Below are 22,882 nucleotides of genomic sequence, written 5' to 3'. Positions count from 1 at the left end.
CACTCAGGATTAAGAAGTCGCTCTCTGTAGTAAAGAAACAAGAAAGGGGGTAGCACTCCCCTCTACCAGGAGTGGACACAGAGTATTTGTATGTAGAACAGAGGCGCCAGCAGGATAAAAGTCAATAACATTTTTAAAATTGCTTGGAGGAAGTGGTGGGCTTGCCTCCCAAAAGCAGACACGAGATCCTGTCTTCATATGAGGCGCTACACCTGCTATTGCCGAAATTCTGTTTTGTCCCCACTTTTATTGCCTGATGAGGTGGGCTGTGCCTGTGAAACGCGTTGCACTGTTTTTTGGGGTACCGTATAATAAATGTATTGATTAATATGAAGACAGGATCTCTTGTCTGCTTTTGGGAGGCAATACATTTCAAGTCAGCCTCCTCATTGAGACCATGAGGGTGCAGACTTTGCAATTTACTCTACTCTGGCTCCTCTGTATACCGAGTTTTTGATGATCCTCTATGGGCAGGATGCACAACATGAATAACCCGATATCTCAACTGTGACACATTATGCCCAGCTTGTAAGAAATGCCTGGCAAGGGGTGAGGCTAATTCGACACATATTGCTCCTGTGTTCACTATTTCTGCTGCGGATCTCTCTGGTTGTTTGGCCAACATATACAAGCCCACATGGGCAGGTTATTAGATATACTACGCCTTTGGTAGAAAAACTTGCAAAGTCCTTTAGAGGAATCCAGATGCCACTACGTGGATGCGCAAAAGAAGGGCCCCTAGCCACATATCCGCATTGGTTGCAATGCCCACAGGGAAACATACCCTGTGGTCTGTTTAAGTTAGATATCCATTTACCTTAATTCGATGTAGATGTGAAACTTTGTGCATGCACAATGGCATCTTGGATACTCCTGGATCTGCAGTAGCCGCAAATCGGTCGTTCACCAAAGGTCCTGCCAAGTTTGGGATCCGACCCCAGGTTATGCCAAAGCTCATGGACAATCCAAACAACCTGGTGGGATAATGATGAAAGTGTCAATACCATGGGGATGCCATTCAAGGGAACTCTAGGCTTAAATGTCAACAAAGAGGACCTGTCAAGGGCAGCCCTTGCTAGGGCCTCATTAAGTATGTTCTCACTATATCCATGTTTCTTAAAATTATCCAACATCTTCCCTGCTTTGGAGAAGAAAGTATTATCATCTTATGAAATGCGTCGTATGCGTACGAACTGGCTATATTGGGTCAGGCCTTTTTTAAGTCTGTAGGGATGGTGACTATCTGCTGCAAGATAAGTATTACGGTCAGTAGGCTTTCTATAGGGTTTAATATGCAGAATACCATCCTTGACACTCACCGAGACATCCAAAAAATGGACTTCAGCGGAGCTGTATTCCAGTGTGAAGCTAATCATGGGTAAGGCCTGAGCCAGGTTCTCTTTAAAATGGAGAAGGTCCTCCTCGTTCCCTTGCCAAATAAAGAAGATGTCATCAATGTAATGTAAGTACAGTAATACCTGTGTAACATAAAGGTCATGATTGTAAATAAATAATTTTTCGAAATCGTCCATGAATAGTTTGGCATATCCCGGGGCCATATTACTGCCCATAGCAGTGCCTTGGTGTTGCTGGTAATAAACACCCTCAAAAGAAAAATAATTCTGGGTCAGCACAATCCGTAGAGCGGCTAGCAGAAATCTCAATAGATCAGGTTGGAATGACATGGTTGAAAGAACCCGTTCAATTACGTCCATGCCACTGTCAAGCGGGATGGATGTATACAGACTTGTGACGTCCATCGTACACAGATAAATCGGTTTCTTAATTTGACCAAGTTGTTATAGCCTTGACAAAAACGCTGTTGTGTCTTGTATAAAGGACTGCATGCCAGCCACTTTTGGCCGGAACACTAGATCCAACAAAACCGTCAAAGGTTGGAAAAGTGATTCGCTACCTGTGACGATTGAGCGCCCGGGTGTATCCACAAGCGGTTTTGGATCTTTGTTAACACATAAAATAAAGGGGTTAGTGGAAAATCAGAAATGAGAAAATCTGTGTACTGATCGTCTCGTTATTCTTAGCAGTAGACACAAGGAGATCAATACCCTGTTTAATCTCAGGTAATGGGTCTTTATGCAATTTGCAATAGATGTTAACATCACTCAGTTGTCTGAGAACCTCCCTTCGGTAATCCCCCTGTTCATCAATACGGTTGCTCCACCCTTGTCAGCAGGCTTGACCTCCAATTCAGAGTCACCACATAAAGAGTCAAGAGCAGCTTGTTCTGTCTGTGTGAGATTGTATCACCTGTGTGTGGTGGCCAAGCCGGGGAGAGCCTCAACATTTCGTTTAACCAAATTGATAAAGGTTTCGACTGAAGGAGAGTTAGAGGGGGGGATCCACTTACTCTTTGATCGACACATCATGAGGTCGATTTCAGATGGAAAGGTAGATTTGGTGGATGTAGAAAAGTTGTAAAGTTGATTGGCAAGAAAAGCCTTTATGCGTAGGGACCTAAAAAATCGAAACAAGTCAGTGTCAATTTCATTTTAAATGGGAAAATGTAAACTGCTGCCATTCTTACACTATTAATGGCTTCTCAGTCTTGGCACAGTTGGTCATTGGGTGACTGTGAATAATTTTCAGGCAATCGGGTGGAGCCTTGCAATAGCCAATCAAAATTCACCTATTGATTTTCAAAGGGAATATTTAAATTGCTGTCATTCTTACACTGTTAATGGTACAGGCCTCAATCCTAGTACTGTCGGTCATTGGGTGACTGGGGTTCAAATTCACCAAGGGGAGAGGAGTCACAAACAGTAACAGCCAACCACATTTCTTTGATTGATAAACTGCTTCCATTCTCACATTATTGATGCAAAGGACCCAAAAGCTCACAAACTTGGTCATTGAGTGACTGTGTGAAGGTTAGAAAAAGTGGGTGGAGCCAACAACAACCAAATTTTTTTACATGGGAAAATGTAAACTGCAGCCATTCTTACACTGTTGGCAGGGTTCTCAAAATTGGCACATTTGGTCACTGGGTGACTGAAAGAAATATTCAGGAAAGTGGGTGGAGCCTACAACAGCTAATCAAAATTTAGCTATTAATTTTCAAGGGGATTATTTAAATGTCTGCCATCTTTACACTGTTAATGGCAGAAGCTTCAAACCTGGTACAATCAATCAGTGGGTGACTGGGGTTCAAATTCACAAAAGGGCGGGAGCCACAAATAGCCAGATTTGTTTCTTTTCAGTGGGAACATTTAAATTATTGATGGCAAGAACCCCAAAGCTCACAAACTTTGTCACTGAGTGACTGTGTGTCAAGGTTAGAAAAGTGGGTGGAGCCAACAACAACCAAATGCATACCCGAGCATTGCCAGGTCATCTGATAAACACTAAAATCAGTTTAAAAAGGGAGGTAGTGGTGATCTTACCTCCCCAAAGATGACTCCATTTTGTCAAATTCAAGCAAAAAAGAACTCACACTCATATATTATATATATATATATATATATATATATATATATATATATATACAGTACACAGAGTGTAGGATACAGCAAGTGGTCTACATTAACTAAGTTGTAATTTTTCACCAATTAAACTATTTCTGAAGCTGGTAGGAAAGGTCATAAAAGTTTCAAAATACCTTTCCAGAATGATGAAGACAACGAAAGGAGAACTAGAAGCACTAGCATGGCTTAAAGGAAATAAGGAAATTAAAATACAACAACATTCAATAACGGAGGAGCAATAGTGGTGTTGTCAACAGAACAGTATAAGCAAGAAGTCAGGAATGAGACAGCTAAGGGATGCCACTACCTATTCACAGCTATCAGAAGATCTTACCTTTAACCATTTCACCACTTTTCCGTTTTGCCAATAACCTTGTCACTACTTATGCCACCAAAATAATCTAAACATTGTTTTTTTCACCACAAATTGGACGGTTCAGGTGGTAAACAAGAGGGTCCAGTAACAGGCAGAGGTCAGTCAAGTCGGCAGGCAAGGGAATCCAGTTAACAAGCAGAGGTCGGTCCAGGCGGCAGGCAAGAGCATCCAGTAACAGGCAAAGGTCGGTCCAGGTAGCAGGCAAGAGTATCCAGGAAGCAAGGCAAGGGTTAATCACAGCAGAACAATAGTCAAATACAAGCTAAAGGTCAAGATCCAGTAATAACAACAATGTGAGTTCGCACCCAGCAACTAGCCACAGCTATGCTTATCACGGGTGATGACTGGGAGCACTCTGCAGATTTAAATATAACTTTCATCCAATCAGTGGCCAGCCACACTCCGCACACCTAATCACATAGCAGTACACCTACCTAGGTGTCAGCTGTAACATCAGCTGACACCGCACTGTCAGCTGATCGGAGTCAGCTGACTATTGTTTACATCTGCGGAAGGCATACTGCGAACGCGTCCTCTGCCTTTCAGAATGTGCAGCCTGTGTCTCAGCAGCAGACTCATCAGCGAGGAACAAGTGCTGAGACCCGGAAGCAACAGATTCTGCCCCGGTCTCGACGGAAACATCATTAGAAGCAGGCAGGTTCCTTATATTGTTGTATTTTTTTACATATTTTATTGAATGATCAGTGCTGTTTGTTATGGCACTGGTCAATCGTGATTTTATGCAATTAGATTTACTTAGATTGGCTGTGGGAATGCATGTTCCCAATCACCAATCTAAGCTCTATCTAAAGCTCCAGGTATGTAGATATTTGTCTCTTCCTCTCTATGCACCCAGATTTAAAGTCCTGCGGGGTTTAGATATACTGCCTCGGATTTCAGAACTGGTTAAATTCAAATAAGAATTACAATCTATCTTGAGCAGATGAGCCAAGAAAGGCTTCTTAACAAAAACCTTATCAGGGAATATGCTTCTAGAATAATCGAGAAAGCCAATCGAGAAAGCCATTCTGGTACAAAGATGCATAAGTCCAAGACCAACCTCCCAGGTCAACCGATAGTGTCAGGGCAGGGTCAGTGACTAAATGGTTTTCCAGATACCTGGACCACCTACTCAGACCACTCCTGCAAATTACCTTATCATTTCGCAGATACAGATGACATACTACTTAGCATTGCACAGCATTAATGGATAAGTGGGAACATCTTTGCTAGCATAGACATCATAAGCCTCCTCTATACCAGGATTCCACACGTGGCAAGCACAGTGGATATGTAAGCTGAAAACGACCAAATAGATAGAGTTTGTGTGCAAATATTTGGAATTTGTCCTAACACACAACGCGTTCCTGTTTAATGGAAGTTGGTATTGGCAGACACCGAGTAACCTTTAGCGGGTATCTATAATAATAATATGATAATATATTAAAGAAGAATAGTTTTCATCCACCACATGTTACATGAGCATTGCCCTATGGACAATTTCTACTGCTTTGACACAATAACACAGAAACCATTGATTACATCAAGAACGCGATTGAGTGTTGGATAGGGGATAACATACAAAATAAATTAACCAGGCGAACATGAGAGCCTCCAGTAAAGATCAGTTGAGCTTCTTAGTCAACGATGCCCCCTAAAAATAAACCAAACAAAGCAGTAAAAGGGGGAAGTGGATGTACTTTTACACTCAGCTCTACCCCAATGTCCGAAGCAATACGTTAGGCTATCTAAAGACACTGGTGCATCCTTGAAAATTGCCTAATTTTATAGAATGTACTGGGAAATAAGCTGTAGGTATTCTTTAGGAGGGCCCCAAATATGTGTGATATAGTTATAGAAAAATTATCGCTGACTCATAGAGCACCAAAAGGCAACTACAAGATGTTGAGCTGGCAGCCAAATTAAAACAGGTAGAATCTTGCAGACAGGCCACAAAACTGTTGAAGTTCGCTCCTTGATAAGGTGGCAAACAACATATGTGGTTTACGCCATATGGTATCCCTGCCAAAGATTTTATGTAGGGAAGACTACAAGACCACGTACAAGGAACATCTACATTTCATCAATGGTGGAGTGATATGGTCCTGAGTAATTTAGCGCTTCAGGACCATGCATGGAAAAAATACCAATGTCTACAATTCTCCAGGACTACTGCATGTTTCTATCCCAAGAAGAAGAGGTTCTTGAGATCAAAAACTGTTTAAAGAGAAAGCCCCTCTGATAATAGTGAGCGATGTGTGAGGCCTATTGGGCCAAAATCATAATAATGAACTTGCATGCTTCTTGAATCTCTAACCTGGAGTATAAGACAATGAAGGACCGGGGAGTAGAATTAGGTGGACATACTTGTTGTTTATAATCCTTTATTTTACCTTCACCCACCTTACTAGCACTCTGCCAAGTGTTTGCCAGTTCATGGAGAGCAGATCACAGGCCAAAAGGGCAGAGCAAGAATTAATTATACTCCTTTCAAATCAATCTGCATTCCTCTTTTCTCTCCTGTTTTCTCCTCCTTCCTCGTTTGCACCTGGGACGTGTCACCATGGAGATGTAGAGACGGCTTCTCTATGGAGAGGAGCTGCAATGTGATGCCAGTGTGGCCACACACATTTTGATGGATATATATCAAGACACCTCCCCCATCGGGGAGGCGTGGTACATCCCCACACTAAACACTGAGAAGGTATTTAGCTGCAGCAAATTAATGCACTCACTCACAGCCCCAGAAGAAGCATGTAAAAGCATGAAATGCCCATCAAGGCTCCCCATTACCATGCACTCACTGCTCCACTGCCCCCTCCCCCCCCCCATTACACCCAGTATAATATCTGCTCATTACAAATTGTGCAAATTGTGAGATGTTTGTATATGTTTTATAAAAGCAAGCATAACACATGATAGTGCCAGACTGATTTTCCACTATACTGTTTAAGAGATTCAGCCCTTACTGCAGCCAAAGAGATAAGCAAGGCTGCCAGGCAACTAGCATTGTTTAAAAGGGAATACATATGGCAACTTCCATATCTTCTCTCTTCATGTTCCCTTTAAACTGCACAGTACCAGTGACAATGAAACACCCACTCATAATCTCTTCTTACTTTCTGTGCTTGTCTTGTCCCAGCCCTAAGCGGAATGTAGGAACCATGGAACATTTATGTGCATGTCAGCCTTGTTCTCAGCTACACTAAAACAAAAAGAAAAAACTTTGGTGCTGGATAGCGATTTAAATAATTCCAGCTTGCATACAAATTCAATGCAAATGAGAAGCAGCTTACAATTTAGCTAATCAAACAAAAAAATGTTTACCTGATTAGTCCAATTCCAAGCTACATATAGAGATGGGCTGAACCTTTGATTTTCAGTTCGCGAACCTACCGCAAAGGTTCGGTTCCTGCGAACTTTTGCGAACCGGAATAGACGTCAATGCATGGTTGAGTGGGATACATTTTTTTAAGTTCAGAAATCACATATGTTGAAATCACAATGTTGAATTGCTGGCCTAAACTGCTTTACATCATCTTGCATGTGTATACATCAATCAGGAAGTGTTCCCTCCTCCCCCTCCTCTGGAGAATCTTGTCTTCCAGGAATTTGTAGGATGTCTAAAGCACGCTCACATACATTGGCAGAGAATTGAACCCAGGTCAACTGCTTGGAGGGCAGCTATGCTCACCACTATACCACTAACACTACAGGCTGAAGCCAGCCTAGCTGGCCTGGGAAGGATGAAAAGCTAGGTGGCCATGCAACCATTCCTGCTAACCTAAAGCTTACTTGTGTCTTACAAGACATTGGCTTAAGACTTTACCAAATCCAATGCTCCAATATGGGGAAGCTTCTCTGTTTGCTGTTTTTTTAGCAGGAAGGGTTGCATGGCTACCTAGCTTTTCATCCTTCCCAGGCCAGCTAGGCTGGCTTCAGCCTGTAGTGTTAGTGGTATAGTGGTAAGCATAGCTGCCCTCCAAGCAGTTGACTTGGGTTCGATTCCCGGCCAATGTATGTGAGTGTGCTTTTAACATCCTACAAATCCCTGGAAGACAAGATCCTCCTCCTCCAGAGAAGGAGGAGGAGTAGGAGGAGGGGAAGAGGGAAGAGGGAGAAAGGAGGGGAGAGCTGTTGTGGGGTGCTATATAAGGAATAACAATCAGCAAGGAGCAAGCTAAGAAGCCTACAAGAGCCTAACTAAGCTTCCCCTAGAGTCTGTCAGCAGCTGTCCCTTTACTAATTACTGTAGGCAGAGGAGTGAGTAAAATGGCCAGAGAACCTTGCCTTTTATAAGGGGGGTGGGACTCCAGGAGTGAGTGTAGTTTGATTGGCGACAATGTGCCTGCTGACTATGATGTAGAGGGTGAAAGTTGACTGTAATGGAGCATTATGGGGGCGAACCGAACTTCTGCAAAAGTTCGCCTTCGCCGGCAATCGCGAACCACCCAAAGTTCACCTGGAATTGTTCGGCCCATCTCTAGCTACATATAATTTACATTAAATTTACATGGAAGACAGAATCATTAACACCTTCCTGATGACTGGAGTTGAGTGATGCTAGTGTTTTTGACACATAAAACACATGCCACATGCTTTTGTGCACTTTCTGTTTTTTCTGTGCATTTTTTATATTATGTTTTGTAGTCTTGTCATGATCGTCGATTAGTCCACACAATTCTGTAGTGTCTGGAGAAATCTCTGTAACAGATAATTGCAACTCAGATAACTGGTCCCTCTGAGTATTTATTCCTGTGTGTTTTGTGCAGTTATAAAAACAGGCCTTCAGGAATCGTGGTTCCTAGTGCTTGTGGAGGACTAGTCAAGTGAAAGAGCTTTGTTCAACCTAAATTCTCCTTTTATGTATAGCACCACAGAATATTTTCAGGAACCTTCTTAGTAAGTAATTCTGTTTACAGGAACATGTTACATTCATGCAAACCTTTTAATTTCTTTTTATATATTTTTTAATACACTTACAATGATCCAAGTTCTTCAAAAAAGATGCATTTTTTAAGCTACCAAATAGAAATAGCAGGATTGTTATGTCAGGTGCACTAATGCAAAGTCTGCAGCTCTTATCTTATTTGTCTATCTGTTGTTATTCTGTGAGTTATCAGACATTGCATGGACTAGGCCTGCCCCAACTTGTACATGGCGAGGAAAGGAACAGCGCTACTTAAAAAAATGTTGTATCCTTATGACTACCTGCTTGAGAGTGCAAGCCCCACTAGTGGGATAAAATACACACCCAGCATTCAAATAAAATGCACCTGTCTACCATTGGAGGATGTTGGTTTCCGTAATAGCTTGCATGCAACTTATTAGGTACTTGTCCCTGCCCCAACTTGTGCCTTGCAACCCCGACTAAAATTGTTCACCATCTGTACTGACTTTTGGCTAGTTACACTGACCACACCAGTCCGACAGCCTGTCCTGACCTTGTTCTTTGGCTACTCTCTTCTTCCAGATGCCTTCCTTCTACCACCTGTCAGTTCCAGTCTAGTGAACCTCTTGTGTTTTCTTTTAGCGAATGTCGAACACAGGAGTCATGACCTAGCTAATATATGCAACAAAGTAGCTCATCATCTACTAGGGTTGTTGGTCCAATGTACCTTATGGGATATTGCTGAAGACAGAAAGCCACTTAAACTCTGCATTCTGAGGGAACCCCTGGTGCCAGGGCTAAGGTCCACCTTTATGATTGTTTGTAACACACAACATTAGAATTTATCATTTGTTTTACCATTTAATGATTGCATTTTTTTATTTGAATTTGAGATATATTTTTACAAGCTATTTCTGTTACTTAATCCTGTTAAAAAAGTGCTTGACTTTTCATCCATATTTCTTTATGTAGTAGTCATCTTGCTTTTAAAAAAGAGGCAGCAAACAGTTTTCAGTTTGTAATCCTCATTGACTAAAGCTTATAGCTATAAGTGTGTGTATAGGTATATAAATGCATACATTCCTATAGTTATATAAAGAGAAATTATATTAATGCATGACTAATTGTACTACAAGGTATCCTCTATCGCAACTCTTAATGGGCCCAATTCAATTCACTTTATTCCAACGTTTTCTCCTAAGAGATAATTTTTTATCTTCAATTTAAAATACCTTTTTCACTCTGCGATTGAAAAAGTACAAAACAGAAGGTGAAAAAGTACTGTCAGAATTATTCTGAGAAATTTCCAGCTTGCTAGTGGCTTAAAAGACATTTTATTTTTTAATTAGGGATGGTCGGAAATGCCGATTTCTTGTTCTAGGGAAATTTCGATTTCCACCGATTACTGATTCTACAGTTTTCCGATTTCTGATTTTCCGATTTCTTATTTCCAAGTAGTCTTAGTTTTGTCATTTTTTATTATTAATTTTTTTTTTTAGCATCCTCTGATTGACTAAATACTTCCAAGTTGACTTATAAGTATTAGAGCAATCAGAGAATGCAGCATTTTACCGCGGTAATTAAATTACCACAGAAATGTTAGACTGAGGAATACTTGGTAGCATCATAGTCTTGAGACTGGTCCAAAATTACCGCAGCAATCTGATTTTTGTGGAAAAATTTTGCATTCTCTGATTAAGCCAATGCTTCTGAGTTCTATGATTGTGCTAAAATTACCAGGTTGTGGTAAACTGAATTTCTGTGGATTTCCATTGTCTGACTTCTAAATTCCAATCAGATATGCCAATTTCCGATTGGAAATGCGGAAATTTCAATTCCGCACAAACCGAATGAACATCCCTATTTATAAAGTGAAAATATCACCTAGGAAGAAACTAAGGAGAAAAAGGTGAATTGAATTGGGCCCAATATGTCATTGAAACAAAACTGTACAATTAAGCAATGTTAACCTACCCATTTCCTTCTTCCGGTTTATGAAATGTATATCTATAACTTCTACAAGAATTGTGAGAAACTCATATATTTTTAATTTCCAGATTCCAATGGAAGGTCTTAATGAGACATTTGTTACAGAATTTCTACTTCTAGGCGTCACAAGCCTGCCTAAGCTGCAAGTACTCCTTTTCATAAGTTTTTTTACATTCTATCTCTTCAGTTTTGTTGGAAACTTAATTATCATAGTAGTAGTGATTAGTGATCATGGTCTGCACACCCCCATGTACTTTTTTTTGGGCAATCTTTCCTTTTTGGACTTCTTTTACTCATCAACTACGGTCCCCAAAATGCTGTCAGGTTTGCTTATGGAAGATAAAAAAATATCCTTTCAAGGCTGCATAACTCAACTTTATGTATTTCACTTCTTGGGTAGTACCGAGGCCATGCTTCTTATGACAATGTCTTATGATAGATATGTTGCCATTTGTAAACCATTGCGATACCATGTCCTTATGGCAAGGGACATTTGTATACAGCTTGCTTTCACATCTTGGGTTGTTGGTTGTTTATACTCTTTATCTCACACGATTCTAACCTCCAGGTTGCCATTTTGCAGTGCTAACAAAGTTACTCACTTTTACTGTGATATTAAGCCTCTCCTAAAGTTGGCCTGCACAGACACTCATATCAATGAAAGCTTGGTAAACATTGTTACCGGATCTGTGGCCGTTGGCACTTTTATTCTGATTATTATTTCTTATGTATTTATTGCAATCCATATTCAGAACATCCACTCCGAACAAGGCAGATATAAAGCTTTATCTACCTGCACATCCCACCTTATTGTTGTTCTTCTATACTACGGAACAGCTTTCTGCACATACTTAAGACCAGCTACAAAAGAGTCCTTGGAACAAGATCGAATAACTGCAGTTCTCTTTACAGTGATTACCCCTGCTTTAAATCCTTTAATCTATGCTCTACGAAACAAAGAAGTAAAGAGAGCACTTAGGAAGTTAATTTCAGATGATCATAATCAGATACGAGTCCTAAAAAATTGAAGAAAAATAATGACTTGCATTAGAAAATAAATATATGAATAGTACACAAAGGTAAAAAAAAATGCTGCTATACTACAGAACATGGTACTGCTGTTTATATTTGAGTAAAAGTCAAGTTGGGTCACAAATTTTGGCCAGTTGGTTTGGAAAAGTCTGCTCTGAACAACTGCAATGTCAGTTGGAAAATTTGGTGGACTCCTTGGGCCATCCCACAATGCCCTGCTCCTCTGAAGCACCTAATCAACATATGAGGGTGAGAAAGAACTATGTAAATCATGCTTGTAGTATAAGGCAACCTACTGGATGCATAAATCACCTAGTGTATAGTTCCAAGCAAAAGTAATTTATAGCTCACATTTTTTGATCTAGGACCATTTTGATTTTTCTCTTCTTTTTATCAGTGCTGCTGAGGAGCCTGTTACTGTAGATTGGACTATTTTTTTTAGAGCCTTACTTGCTCAGTAGGGTCTATTGTTATTCTTATTTATGGCCAAGACTTATTGTGGTAGAAGGTAATTAAAGGACTCCCAAGGCAAAGAGATAAATCTATTTTTATTTACCTGGGGCTTCATCCAGCACCTAGAAGTCATTTGGGTTCCTCACCACAGCTCCGGTCCTCCCCGATGTCCCACTGGTCGCCTGTTAAGATCGCCAACCCATCACATGAGAGTGCTCGCATCATCAGACTCATACTGCACCTGTGCAACACTACTGCGCAGGCACAGTACGTGCCCTGTGACATGAGCATATATGCACGTTGGCGCTCACGCACCCACAGAAGTGCCAACCTGCTGATGAGTCATTGATCTACAGGCAGCCAACGCAACACTGGGGAGGACCGGTGCTATGGCGGGGGACCCAAATAACTACTAGGGGCTGGAAGAAGCCTCAGGTAAGTAAAAATAGATGTATTTTTTCACCTCGGGAGTCAATACAAATAATTTAGCATTAAACCCCGCACCCTCAGAATATTTTAGTGATCTGTTCCATCAATAACTTTGGCTCTTCTGTGCTCCATACTGCAGCCAGTTTCTTCTAGCAGCATGTATCCTAGTTCCATAATTTCTACATGGCAGAAAGTAGGGGAGAACCAGAAAATAAACTATAATAGGGGGTTCTTTAAACGCCTAGGGAAATTTATATGGGGCAAGGAGACCACTAGATCACCAGGGAAATCAGGGCTACAGACTTCAATACAAATACATTTTCACTGGGTGGGAATTAATTACAAAACTAATTTCACAAATATTTCCGTTGCTCATTCCTAACAGGGACCACTATTAAGTGCACATATTATAGGCACTACTAAAGGGGGTATGATATATGTAGGCATTGTGGGCAGCACGGCGGTATAGTGGTTAGTGCTCTCGCCTTGCAGCGCTGGGTCCCTGGTTCGAATCCCAGCCAGGTCAACATCTGCAAGGAGTTTGTATGTTCTCCCCATGTCTGCGTGGGTTTCCTCCGGGCACTCAGGTTTCCTCTCACATCCCAAAAAACATACGGATAGGTTAATTGGCTCCTCCCTAAATTGGCCCTAGACTACAACAAATACAATACATACATAGACATAGGACTATGGTAGCCAATTAGATTGTGAGCTCCTCTGAGGGACAGTTAGTGACAACACGATATACTCTGTACAGCGCTGCGGAAGATGTTGACGCTATATAAATACTAAATAATAATAGTTGTAATGGGGATACAATGGGGGACACGCCCCTGGTGGTGCATATCTGTCTGGATTTTTGGATCTAAAATTGGTACATTTTATTCAAGAATTTGAGACCTCCAATTCTTAAGTCATAACTCACCAAAATATATCAGAATAAAAGCCCGGTAGACATTCTGCATATACATAAAAGAATCCAAGGTAGAAGAGCACAATAGTGGTTGGCACTAGATGTACAGACAGGCAGATCCAGGGAGCTGCAGGTGTGTAACCATGTGCCTTCGGGCAAAGGTATTATGATTCAAAAAAGCAAAGAAAATGAAATCCAGGCACCAGCCAGCAGTAATGCTTAAGTCACACCTTTAATCCATCCACCTAGAATTCCAAACAAAAACTATACAGAGTAGGGCTGACAGCCGTTTCGCAGGTATACCTGCTTCTTCAGAGGCAACAATGACATTAAATGACAAAGAGAAAGTTTAAATACATTTACAAATCACAAAAGACGGGCTTACCACACTTTGTAATTCTCCCCACCGCCGAGCGTGTGCTTCCATGTCAGGCGCCGCCCCGAGCCGCTGATTCGCACATAGATTCTGACGTCACCATCTCGGGGACGTCTCTCGGGCACTGCCTGATTGGTCTGTCAGGGGTCAGGTGACTAGTACGTCACATCCCCTCTTCCAATGCGGCCAGCGGTATCGGTGAGGAGGTGGGTCAGCTTCTAGTTGCCTAGGCGACAGGCCCTCAAGTGTGGCGTACCTGCAAAATAAAAACAAACATACAAGGACACATTAAAATCATTACAGCAATCGGGCAATACAAAAGGATTATAATATATACATACAATATAACCTGTATTGTGCAATGAGAGCTGGAATAGTGTTAGAAACGATTGGCTCACGAGCTTCAAGAATCAATTGGGCTGTAGAATACATAATTCGGCCAGGAGCGTTACGCTTTATATTACACTAGCTGGTCGCCCGGCGTTGCCCGGGTATGTAATTGGCTAGTGTTAGCTCTGTACACTTTTTCTAATACTAACACACAATTACTCACTGATGACCTAGTTTGTGAGCTTTGCGGTCTTTGGCATCAATAATTGGCATTGAAATGAAATAAATCTAATTGGCTGTGGCTCCACTCCTTTGAAAATCAATAGGTGAATTTTGATTAGCTTTTGTAGGCTCCACCCACTTTTCTGAATATTAATCCCAGTCACCCAGTGACCAACTGTGCAAAGTTTAAGAACCCAGCCATTGACAGACAGTGTAAGAATGGCTGCAGTTTACATTCTGGCAGTGAAAATTGTATTTTTCTCTTCTCTTTCTATGTATTTGGCTGCTGTTGGCTGTGGCCACTTTTTCTAACCCTAACACACAATTGTCAATAGTCATTGACCAAGTTTGTGAGATGTGTGGTCTTTGGCATCAATAATTTGCAATGAAATGAAACACATCTGATTCGCTGTTTGTGGCCCCATCCCTTTTCTAAATATTTAACCCCAGTCACCCAATGATCAACTGTACCAGGTTTGAGGCTTGTGCCATTAACAGTGCAAAAATGGCAGAAATTAAATATTTGCCTTGAAAATCAATAGGTGAATTGTGATTGGTTTTTGTAGGCTCCACCCACTTTTCTGAATATTAATCCCAGTCACCCAGTGACCAACTGTGCAAAGTTTTAGACCCCTACAATTAATAGTGTAAGAATGGCTGCAGTTTACATTTTCCCAGTGAAATTTGTGTTTGTCTCCACCCACTGAAGACTCAGCATTGCCCAGGAATGTATTTGGCTGGTGTTAACTCCGCCCACTTTTTCTAACCCTAACACAAAATTACTTAATGACCAAGTTTGTGAGCTTTGCGGTCTTTGGCATCAATAATTTGCATTGAAATAAAATAAATCTAATTGGCTGTGGCTCCACCCCTTTTCTGAATTTGACCCCCAATCACCCAATGGCCAACTGTACCAGGTACAGGTGATTAACAATGCAAGAATGTCATCAATTAAATATTCCCCTTAAAGATTAATAGGTGGATTTTGATTGGCTTTTGTAGGCTCCACCACTTTTCTGAATATTAATCTCAGTCACCCAGTGACCAACTGTGCAAAGTTTGAGAACCCTACCATTAATAGTGTAAGAATTGCTGCAGTTTACATTTTCTCAGTGAAATTTGTATTTGTCTCCGCCTACTGATGACCCAGCATTGCCCGATTATGTATTTGGCTGGTGTTGGCTGCGCCCACTTTTCCTAACCCTAACACACAATTACTCAATTACTCAATGACCAAGTTTGTGAGCTTTGCGGTCTTTGGCATCAACAACCTGCATTAAAATGAAACAAATCAGATTGGCTGTTTGGGGCTCCACCCCCTTATATACATTTAAACCCCAGTCACGCAATGATCAACTGTACCAGGTTTGAGGCTTGTGCCATTAACAGTGCAAGAATGGCAGCAATTAAATATTCCCCTGAAAAATCAATAGGTAATTTTTGATTGTTTTTTGTAGGCTCCACCCACTTTTCTGAATATTAACCCCAGTCACCCAGTAACCAACTGTGCAAAGTTTGAGAACCCTACCATTAACAGTGTAAGAATGGCTGCTGTTTACATTTCCCCAGTAAAATTTGTATTTGTCTCCGCCCACTTATGACCCTGCGTTGCCCGCTTATGTATTTGGCTGGTGTTGGCTGTGCCCACTTTCCTAACCCTAACACACAATTAATCAATTACTCAATTACCAAGTTTGTGAGCTTTGGGGTGTTTGGCAACAATAATTTGCATTGGAATGAAACAAATCTGATTGGCTATATGTGGCTCCACCCCCTTTCTGAAATTGAACCCCAGTCACCCAATGATCAACTGTACCAGGTTTGAGGCTTGTGCCATTAACAGTGCAAGAATGACAGAAATGTAAATATTCCCCTTGAAAATCAATAGGTGAATTTTGATTGGCTTTTATAGGCTCCAACCACTTTTCTGAATAATAATCCTAGTCACCCAACGACCAATCGTGCAAAGTTTGAGAACGCTACCATTAACAGTGTAAGAAAAGCAAAAGTTTGCTTTCTTAAAACAGAAAGAATTTGCAATAATTCAGGTTAGAGTGAGCTTGAGATGTCTCCCAGTGCAACACTGCTGAATATATGCAAATTAACCATTGTTACCCTTAGATGCTAAACACACCTCCAGAACTGCTGGAATGCAATGATGTGTCACCTTGTTAATTTGAACAGAGCCATGATAATCCAACATGCATACAGACTGTTTTGGATTGTTTGATCCTCAGCAGTGCATGGCATGGATTGGCTCTATGCAGTAGGGCTTGTAACACCAAGAGCTACAGACTAACCAGCAAGCTCATGGTGACCCAGAACTCATTGGAGTGTGTAAGGGACTACAATGGTCCTAAAAGCCCCCTTACTAAGATGTTAAGAAAAACAAAAGTTTGCTTTCTTAAAACAGAAAGAAATTGCTATAATTCAGGTTGGAGTGAGCTTGAGATGTCTCCCAGTGCATCACTGCTGAATATATGCAAATTAACCATTCTACCCTTAGAAGCTAAACACACCTCCAGGGTAACAGTGTAAGAATGGCTGCAGTTTACATTTTCCAGTATTTGTCTCTTTTTGGTTATGGGAATAAAAAGTATCCTATACTTTATTCCAGGTAATGTACTATGTGTGTGCCAAATTTCATTAAAATCCGTTCAGCCGTTTTTGCGTGATCGAGTAACAAACATCTAAACATCCAAACTTCCGAACTTTCCCATTTATTATATTAGTAGGATTACATTAGCCCCTGTAACCCCCACAATCACCAAATTCCATATTCTACAGCCCAATTGATTCTTGAACCTCGTGAGCCAATCGTCTCTAACACTATTCCAGCTCTCATTGTACAATACAGGTTATATTTTATGTATATATTATAATCCTTTTTTATTGCCCGATTGCTGTAATGATTTTAATGTGTCCTTGTATGTTTGTTTTTATTTTGCAGGTACGCCACACTTCAGGGCCTGTCGCCTAGGCAACTAGACGCTGACCCATCTCCTCACCGATACCGCTGGCCGCATTGGAAGAGGGGATGTGACGTACTAGTCACCTGACCCCTGACAGATCAATCAGGCAGCGCCTGAGAGATGTCCCCGAGATGGTGACGTCAGAATCTATGTGCGAATCAGTGGCTCGGGGCGGCGCCTGACACGGAAGCACACGCTCGGCGGTGGGGAGGATTACGAAGTGTGGCAAGCCCGTCTTTTGTGATTTGTAAATGTATTTAAAGTTTCTCTTTGTCCTTTAATGTCATTGTTGCCTCTGAAGAAGCAGGTATCCCTGTAAAACTATACTCTGTATAGTTTTTGTTTGGAATTCCAGGTGGATGGATTAAAGGTGTGACTTAAGCATTACTGCTGGCTGGTGCCCAGATTTCATTTTCTTTGCTTTTTTGAATATAAATAAAAGACTGGAACACAAATTTGTTGAATTCATTCAATTTATAAATAAACTTAAAAATTTGTGAAACTGAACAAATAAGGCAGACAGAGAGTAGTCAAAATCCGGGCAGAGGTCAGTACAGGTGGCAGGTAGAAAGTAGTCAAAATCCAGGCAGAGGTTGGTGCAGGCTGCAGGCAGAGAGTAGTCAAAATCCAGGCAGAGGTTGGTGCAGGCTGCAGGCAGAGAGTAGTCAAAATCCAGGCAGAGGTTGGTGCAGGCTGCAGGCAGAGAGTAGTCAAAATCCGGGCCAAAATTAGTAACAGAAAGGCAGAAGCACTTAGCTCAGAAGCAGTTGGGAACCAAATGGCTACATTGTTATCCTGTGCTTTCAAATAAGCTTATCTGCGATGGTGAAATGGGGAGATCAAATTTCAACTTGTGATTAGAGACAAATGAGGAGGAATTAGACATGATATACTCCCTATATACACACAGGGAGCATTTCTCTATGTTTTCCTTCTGTCCAGTCCAGATGGGGGGATCAGACAGGCTAAATTATTTATATATGTATATATGTATTTATACAGTGGGTTGCAAAAGTATTCGGCCCCCTTGAAGTTTTCCACATTTTGTCACATTACTGCCACAAACATGCATCAATTTTATTGGAATTCCACGTGAAAGACCAAAGTGGTGTACGTGTGAAAAGTGGATCGAAAATCATGCATCATTCCAAACATTTTTTACAAATAAATAACTGCAAAGTGGGGTGTGCATAATTATTCGGCCCCCTGAGTCATTACTTTGTAGAACCACCTTTTGCTTCAATTACAGCTGCCAGTCTTTTTAGGGTATGTCTCTACCAGCTTTGCACATCTAGAGACTGAAATCCTTGCCCATTCTTCTTTTCAAAACAGCTCCAGCTCAGTCAGATTAGATGGACAGCGTTTGTGAACAGCAGTTTTCAGATCTTGCCACAGATTCTCGATTGGATTTAGATCTTGACTTTGACTGGGCCATTCTAACACATAGATATGTTTTGTTTTAAACTATTCCATTGTTGCCATGGCTTTATGTTTAGGGTCATTGTCCTGCTGGAAGGTGAACATCTGCCCCAGTCTCAAGTCTTTTGCAGTCTCCAAGAGGTTTTCTTCCAAGTTTGCCCTGTATTTGGCTCCATCCATCTTCCCATCAACTCTGACCAGCTTCCCTGTCCCTGCTGAAGAGATGCACTGCCCGAGCATGATGCTGCCACCACCATATTTGACAGTGGGGATGGTGTGTTCAGAGTGATGTGCAGTGTTAGTTTTCTGCCACACATAGCGATTTGCATTTTGGCCAAAAAGTTCAATTTTGGTCTCATCTGACCAGAGCACCTTCTTCCACATGGTTGCTGTGTTCCCCACATGGCTTGTGGCAAACTGCAAACGGGACTTCTTATGCTTTCTGTTAACCATGCCTTTCTTCTTGCCACTCTTCCATAAAGGCCAACTTTGTACAGTGCAGGACTAATAGTTGTCCTATGGACAGAGTCACCCACCTGAGCTGTAGATCTCTGCAGCTCGTCCAGAGTCACCATGGGCCTCTTGACTGCATTTCTGATCAGCGCTCTCCTTGTTCGGCCTGTGAGTTTAGGTGGATGGCCTTGTCTTGGTAGGTGTACAGTTGTGCCATACTCCTTCCATTTCTGAATGATCGCTTGAACAGTGCTCCGTGAGATGGTCAAGGCTTTGGAAATCTTTTTGTAGCCTAAGCCTGTTTTAAATTTCTCAATAACTTGATCCCTGACCTGTCTTGTGTGTTCTTTGGACTTTATGGTGTTTTTGCTCCCAATATTCTCTTAGACAACCTCTGAGGCCCTCACAGAGTGCACTCTATTTAGTCATTAGCACTCATCAGGCAATGTCTATAGGCAACTGACTGCACTTAGATCAAAGGGGGCCGAATAATTATGCACACACCACTTTGCAGTTATTTATTTGTAAAAAGTGTTTGGAATCATGTATGATTTCCGTTCCACTTCTCATGTGTACACCACTTTGTGTTGGTCTTTCATGTGGAATTCCAATAAAATTGATTGTGTGTGTGCATATACAGTATATACTGTATATATATATATATGTGTGTGTGTGTGTGTGTGTGCATAGAGTATATATATATATATATATATATATATATATATATATATATATATATATATATATATATATATATTTATTTATTGTATTTATAAACATATTAAGCAGCGCTGGACATTAGTTTAAATTACAGACAATGTTTAGGGGGGACATACAGCAATATGACAATACAGTACTACAGCAAAAACCAGATCACATGGCACATTATGAGTGCAAGGTAATGCTTAGTCAGTCATTGGATCGGAGCGTGGAGATTAGGCGATTTGAGTTCACTCAAATGCATAGCATGGGTGCACAGGAATGGAGGTGCATGATCAGGTAGGACACAATAGGAGGAGGGCCCTGCCTAAAGGCTTACAATCTAGAGGGAGAGGTAGGGACACGAAAGGTAGGGGACCAGAGTTCAGCTGCGGGTTTAGAGCACTTGTGAGGGGTGGTAGGCCAGAGTGAAAAGGTGAGTTTTGAGGGCTTTCCTGAAGATGTTGAAAGAAGGGGCTGCCCTAATGGATGGAGGTAGGGAGCTCCATAGTGTTGGAACAGCTCTTGAGAAGTCCTGGAGGCGTGCATGGGACTGGGTGTATATATATTTATATATATATATATATATATATATATATATATATATATATATATATATATATATATATATATATATACACACATATAAAAAAATATACACGCACACACACACACACACACACATACACACACACACACGCACGCATTGGGCAATTTTCCTACTATAGCTCGGTGTTGCCGTCAGAGAGGTCAATAAAATAGAGGCAATTCAAAGGAGAGAAACATGGAATGGGGATATGTAATACAGACACTATAATAACCAGGCTGCAACATGAATAAAACACAGGGCTGTTACAATGAAAATATTGAATTATGATCCACTATGACCATTGTTCATATGACACCCCGTACATAATAAAATGACCATTATCCTTTCCCCGTTAATCTCTATACTTTTATTGTTACAGTTCAAGGAGGATAAGTAAACAATGCAACAAAAATTAACCTTTATTTCAAAATCAAGTATCAATATCATTAATTAGAGAGGGGATTTACTGAACACACTACTTAAAATTGCTTATTTTTTAAAAGATCATTTTATGAATTATTTAGTCCCTGTTTGTCAATTGTAATATCTTTAAATGCCTCCATTTACATTCTTAAATTTGTTACACATGGCAGCACATTTACAGCTGGCAAGGGGCATCATTGTGGCATGTTAGTTTGTAGTGAAGAGAGCAGAACACACATCTGGGCCCATATGCAATTACAGTAACTATTTCTCCTGAGTTTTCTCCAAGGAGATCATTTTTTTTTTGTTTCTATCAAAATAACTTTTCAGCGCTTTGCATTCAAAAAGTACCAAAAGGTAGATGACAAAGTACTAACTAAATTAGCTTGAGTATTTTCTCACTTGCTGGCAGGGGTGCTCTCCAGGACTCCCGAATGCAAATTTACCTGAATTATTTGGGTAAAATTCAGCATTCCCGAAGTCGAAGCCGAAGCCGAATGCGCCGGACCCGAAGGCGGGCGAATGTGCGCATTTGAATTCGGCCGGATGACGCGTGGGGTTCGGCTTCGGGATTCGGGAATGGCGTGGGCCAATCAGAATTCCTGCAGCCGAGTCCCTGGCAATGCTAGCAACCAATCAGAGCCTGGCCCTTTCCTCCTCTATATAAGGCGGCGGCCATTTTTTGGAACTACGCACTTGTGTGACTGAGCTGGTACTGAGAGCATCTCCAGTGCTGTGCTGCGTGTCTGATCAAGTGTATTCTGTGCTAAACCTTGCGTTTTGCTTCCTAAACACCTCCTAAACACATTCATTGTACTTTTATATAGATAGATAGTAATTTGATTGTGTGTAGTCAGCTAGTGTGTACTGTATACTGTGCTAGGCTAGTGTTAGTCTGTGTGCAGGCTAGGCCTGCTAGCCTAGGGCAGCCTTAGCCTACTACTAGCTTAGGTAGGTTAGGGATTCTAGGTAGTTGTGTACTATAGTAGTTTAGTTAAATTGTACTGCTGCTGTTTGCTGTAGTCTGTTAGTTTATAGCTTCAGTACTGTTAGTTAATACTAGTTAGTTACTGATTGACTGTGTACAGGCCAGCATCCCTTGTTGTCACCTGCTGTGACTGTCATTTGCCGGCGCACCCTATTTATTGTGTCTGACCGTGTGTGACCGACCGACTGTAATTGGTCGACCACTGTCTGGCAGTTAGTTATATTGTGTACTGTTTAGTACAGCAGGCGTTTAATAGTTACTACCTGCACGTACAACCGTACTACTACTAGGTAGGTGGTAGTCTTTCTTCCACTACTACTAACTCCATTTAATTTTTTTTCATTAGTTACTGCGTGATTTATTACCTTTCTGTAGTAAATTGTTACATACGCAGGCCAACATCCCTTGTTGTCACCTGCTGTGACTGTCATTAGCCGGCGCACCCTATTGATTGCGTCTGACTGTGTGTGACCGACCGAATGTAATTGGTCACCCACTGTCTGGCAGTTAGTTATATTGTGTACTGTTTAGTACAGCAGGCGTTTAATAGTTACTACCTGCGTGTACAACCGTACTACTACTAGGTAGGTGGTAGTCTTTCTTCCACTACTACTACCACCCACCCACCCCTCCATTTAATTTTTTTCATTAGTTACTGCATGATTTATTACCTTTTTGTAGTAAATTGTTACATTCGCAGGCCAACATCCCTTGTTGTCACCTGCTGTGACTGTCATTTGCCGGCGCACCCTATTGATTGCGTCTGACTGTGTGTGACCGACCGTAATTGTCACCCACTGTCACACGAGTTAGTACTGTAGAGACTCACTGTTAGTAGTAGTACTA

At 41.2% G+C, this 22,882-nt stretch overlaps 1 protein-coding gene across 1 annotated transcript; it reads left to right on the top strand.

Annotated features, from left to right (window-relative positions):
- The first annotated feature begins 10,812 nt into the window (after positions 1-10,812).
- LOC137533504 (olfactory receptor 12D1-like) lies at positions 10,813-11,766 on the top strand. The gene has a single exon (XM_068254881.1). It carries the CDS (start codon positions 10,813-10,815, stop codon positions 11,764-11,766), a length of 954 nt encoding a protein of 317 aa, XP_068110982.1.
- The last annotated feature ends 11,116 nt before the right edge of the window (positions 11,767-22,882 follow it).

Source organism: Hyperolius riggenbachi, chromosome 9 (assembly GCF_040937935.1).
Source record: "Hyperolius riggenbachi isolate aHypRig1 chromosome 9, aHypRig1.pri, whole genome shotgun sequence".
In the NCBI taxonomy this organism is placed as follows: Eukaryota; Metazoa; Chordata; class Amphibia; order Anura; family Hyperoliidae; genus Hyperolius; species Hyperolius riggenbachi.
Note: the sequence above shows the minus strand (reverse complement) of the source record. Positions and strands in the feature narration are given on the sequence as shown.

Excerpts from the sequence above, each read along its gene's own strand:
- LOC137533504 (XM_068254881.1), top strand. The coding sequence starts at position 10,813 with ATGGAAGGTCTTAATGAGACATTTGTTACAGAATTTCTACTTCTAGGC.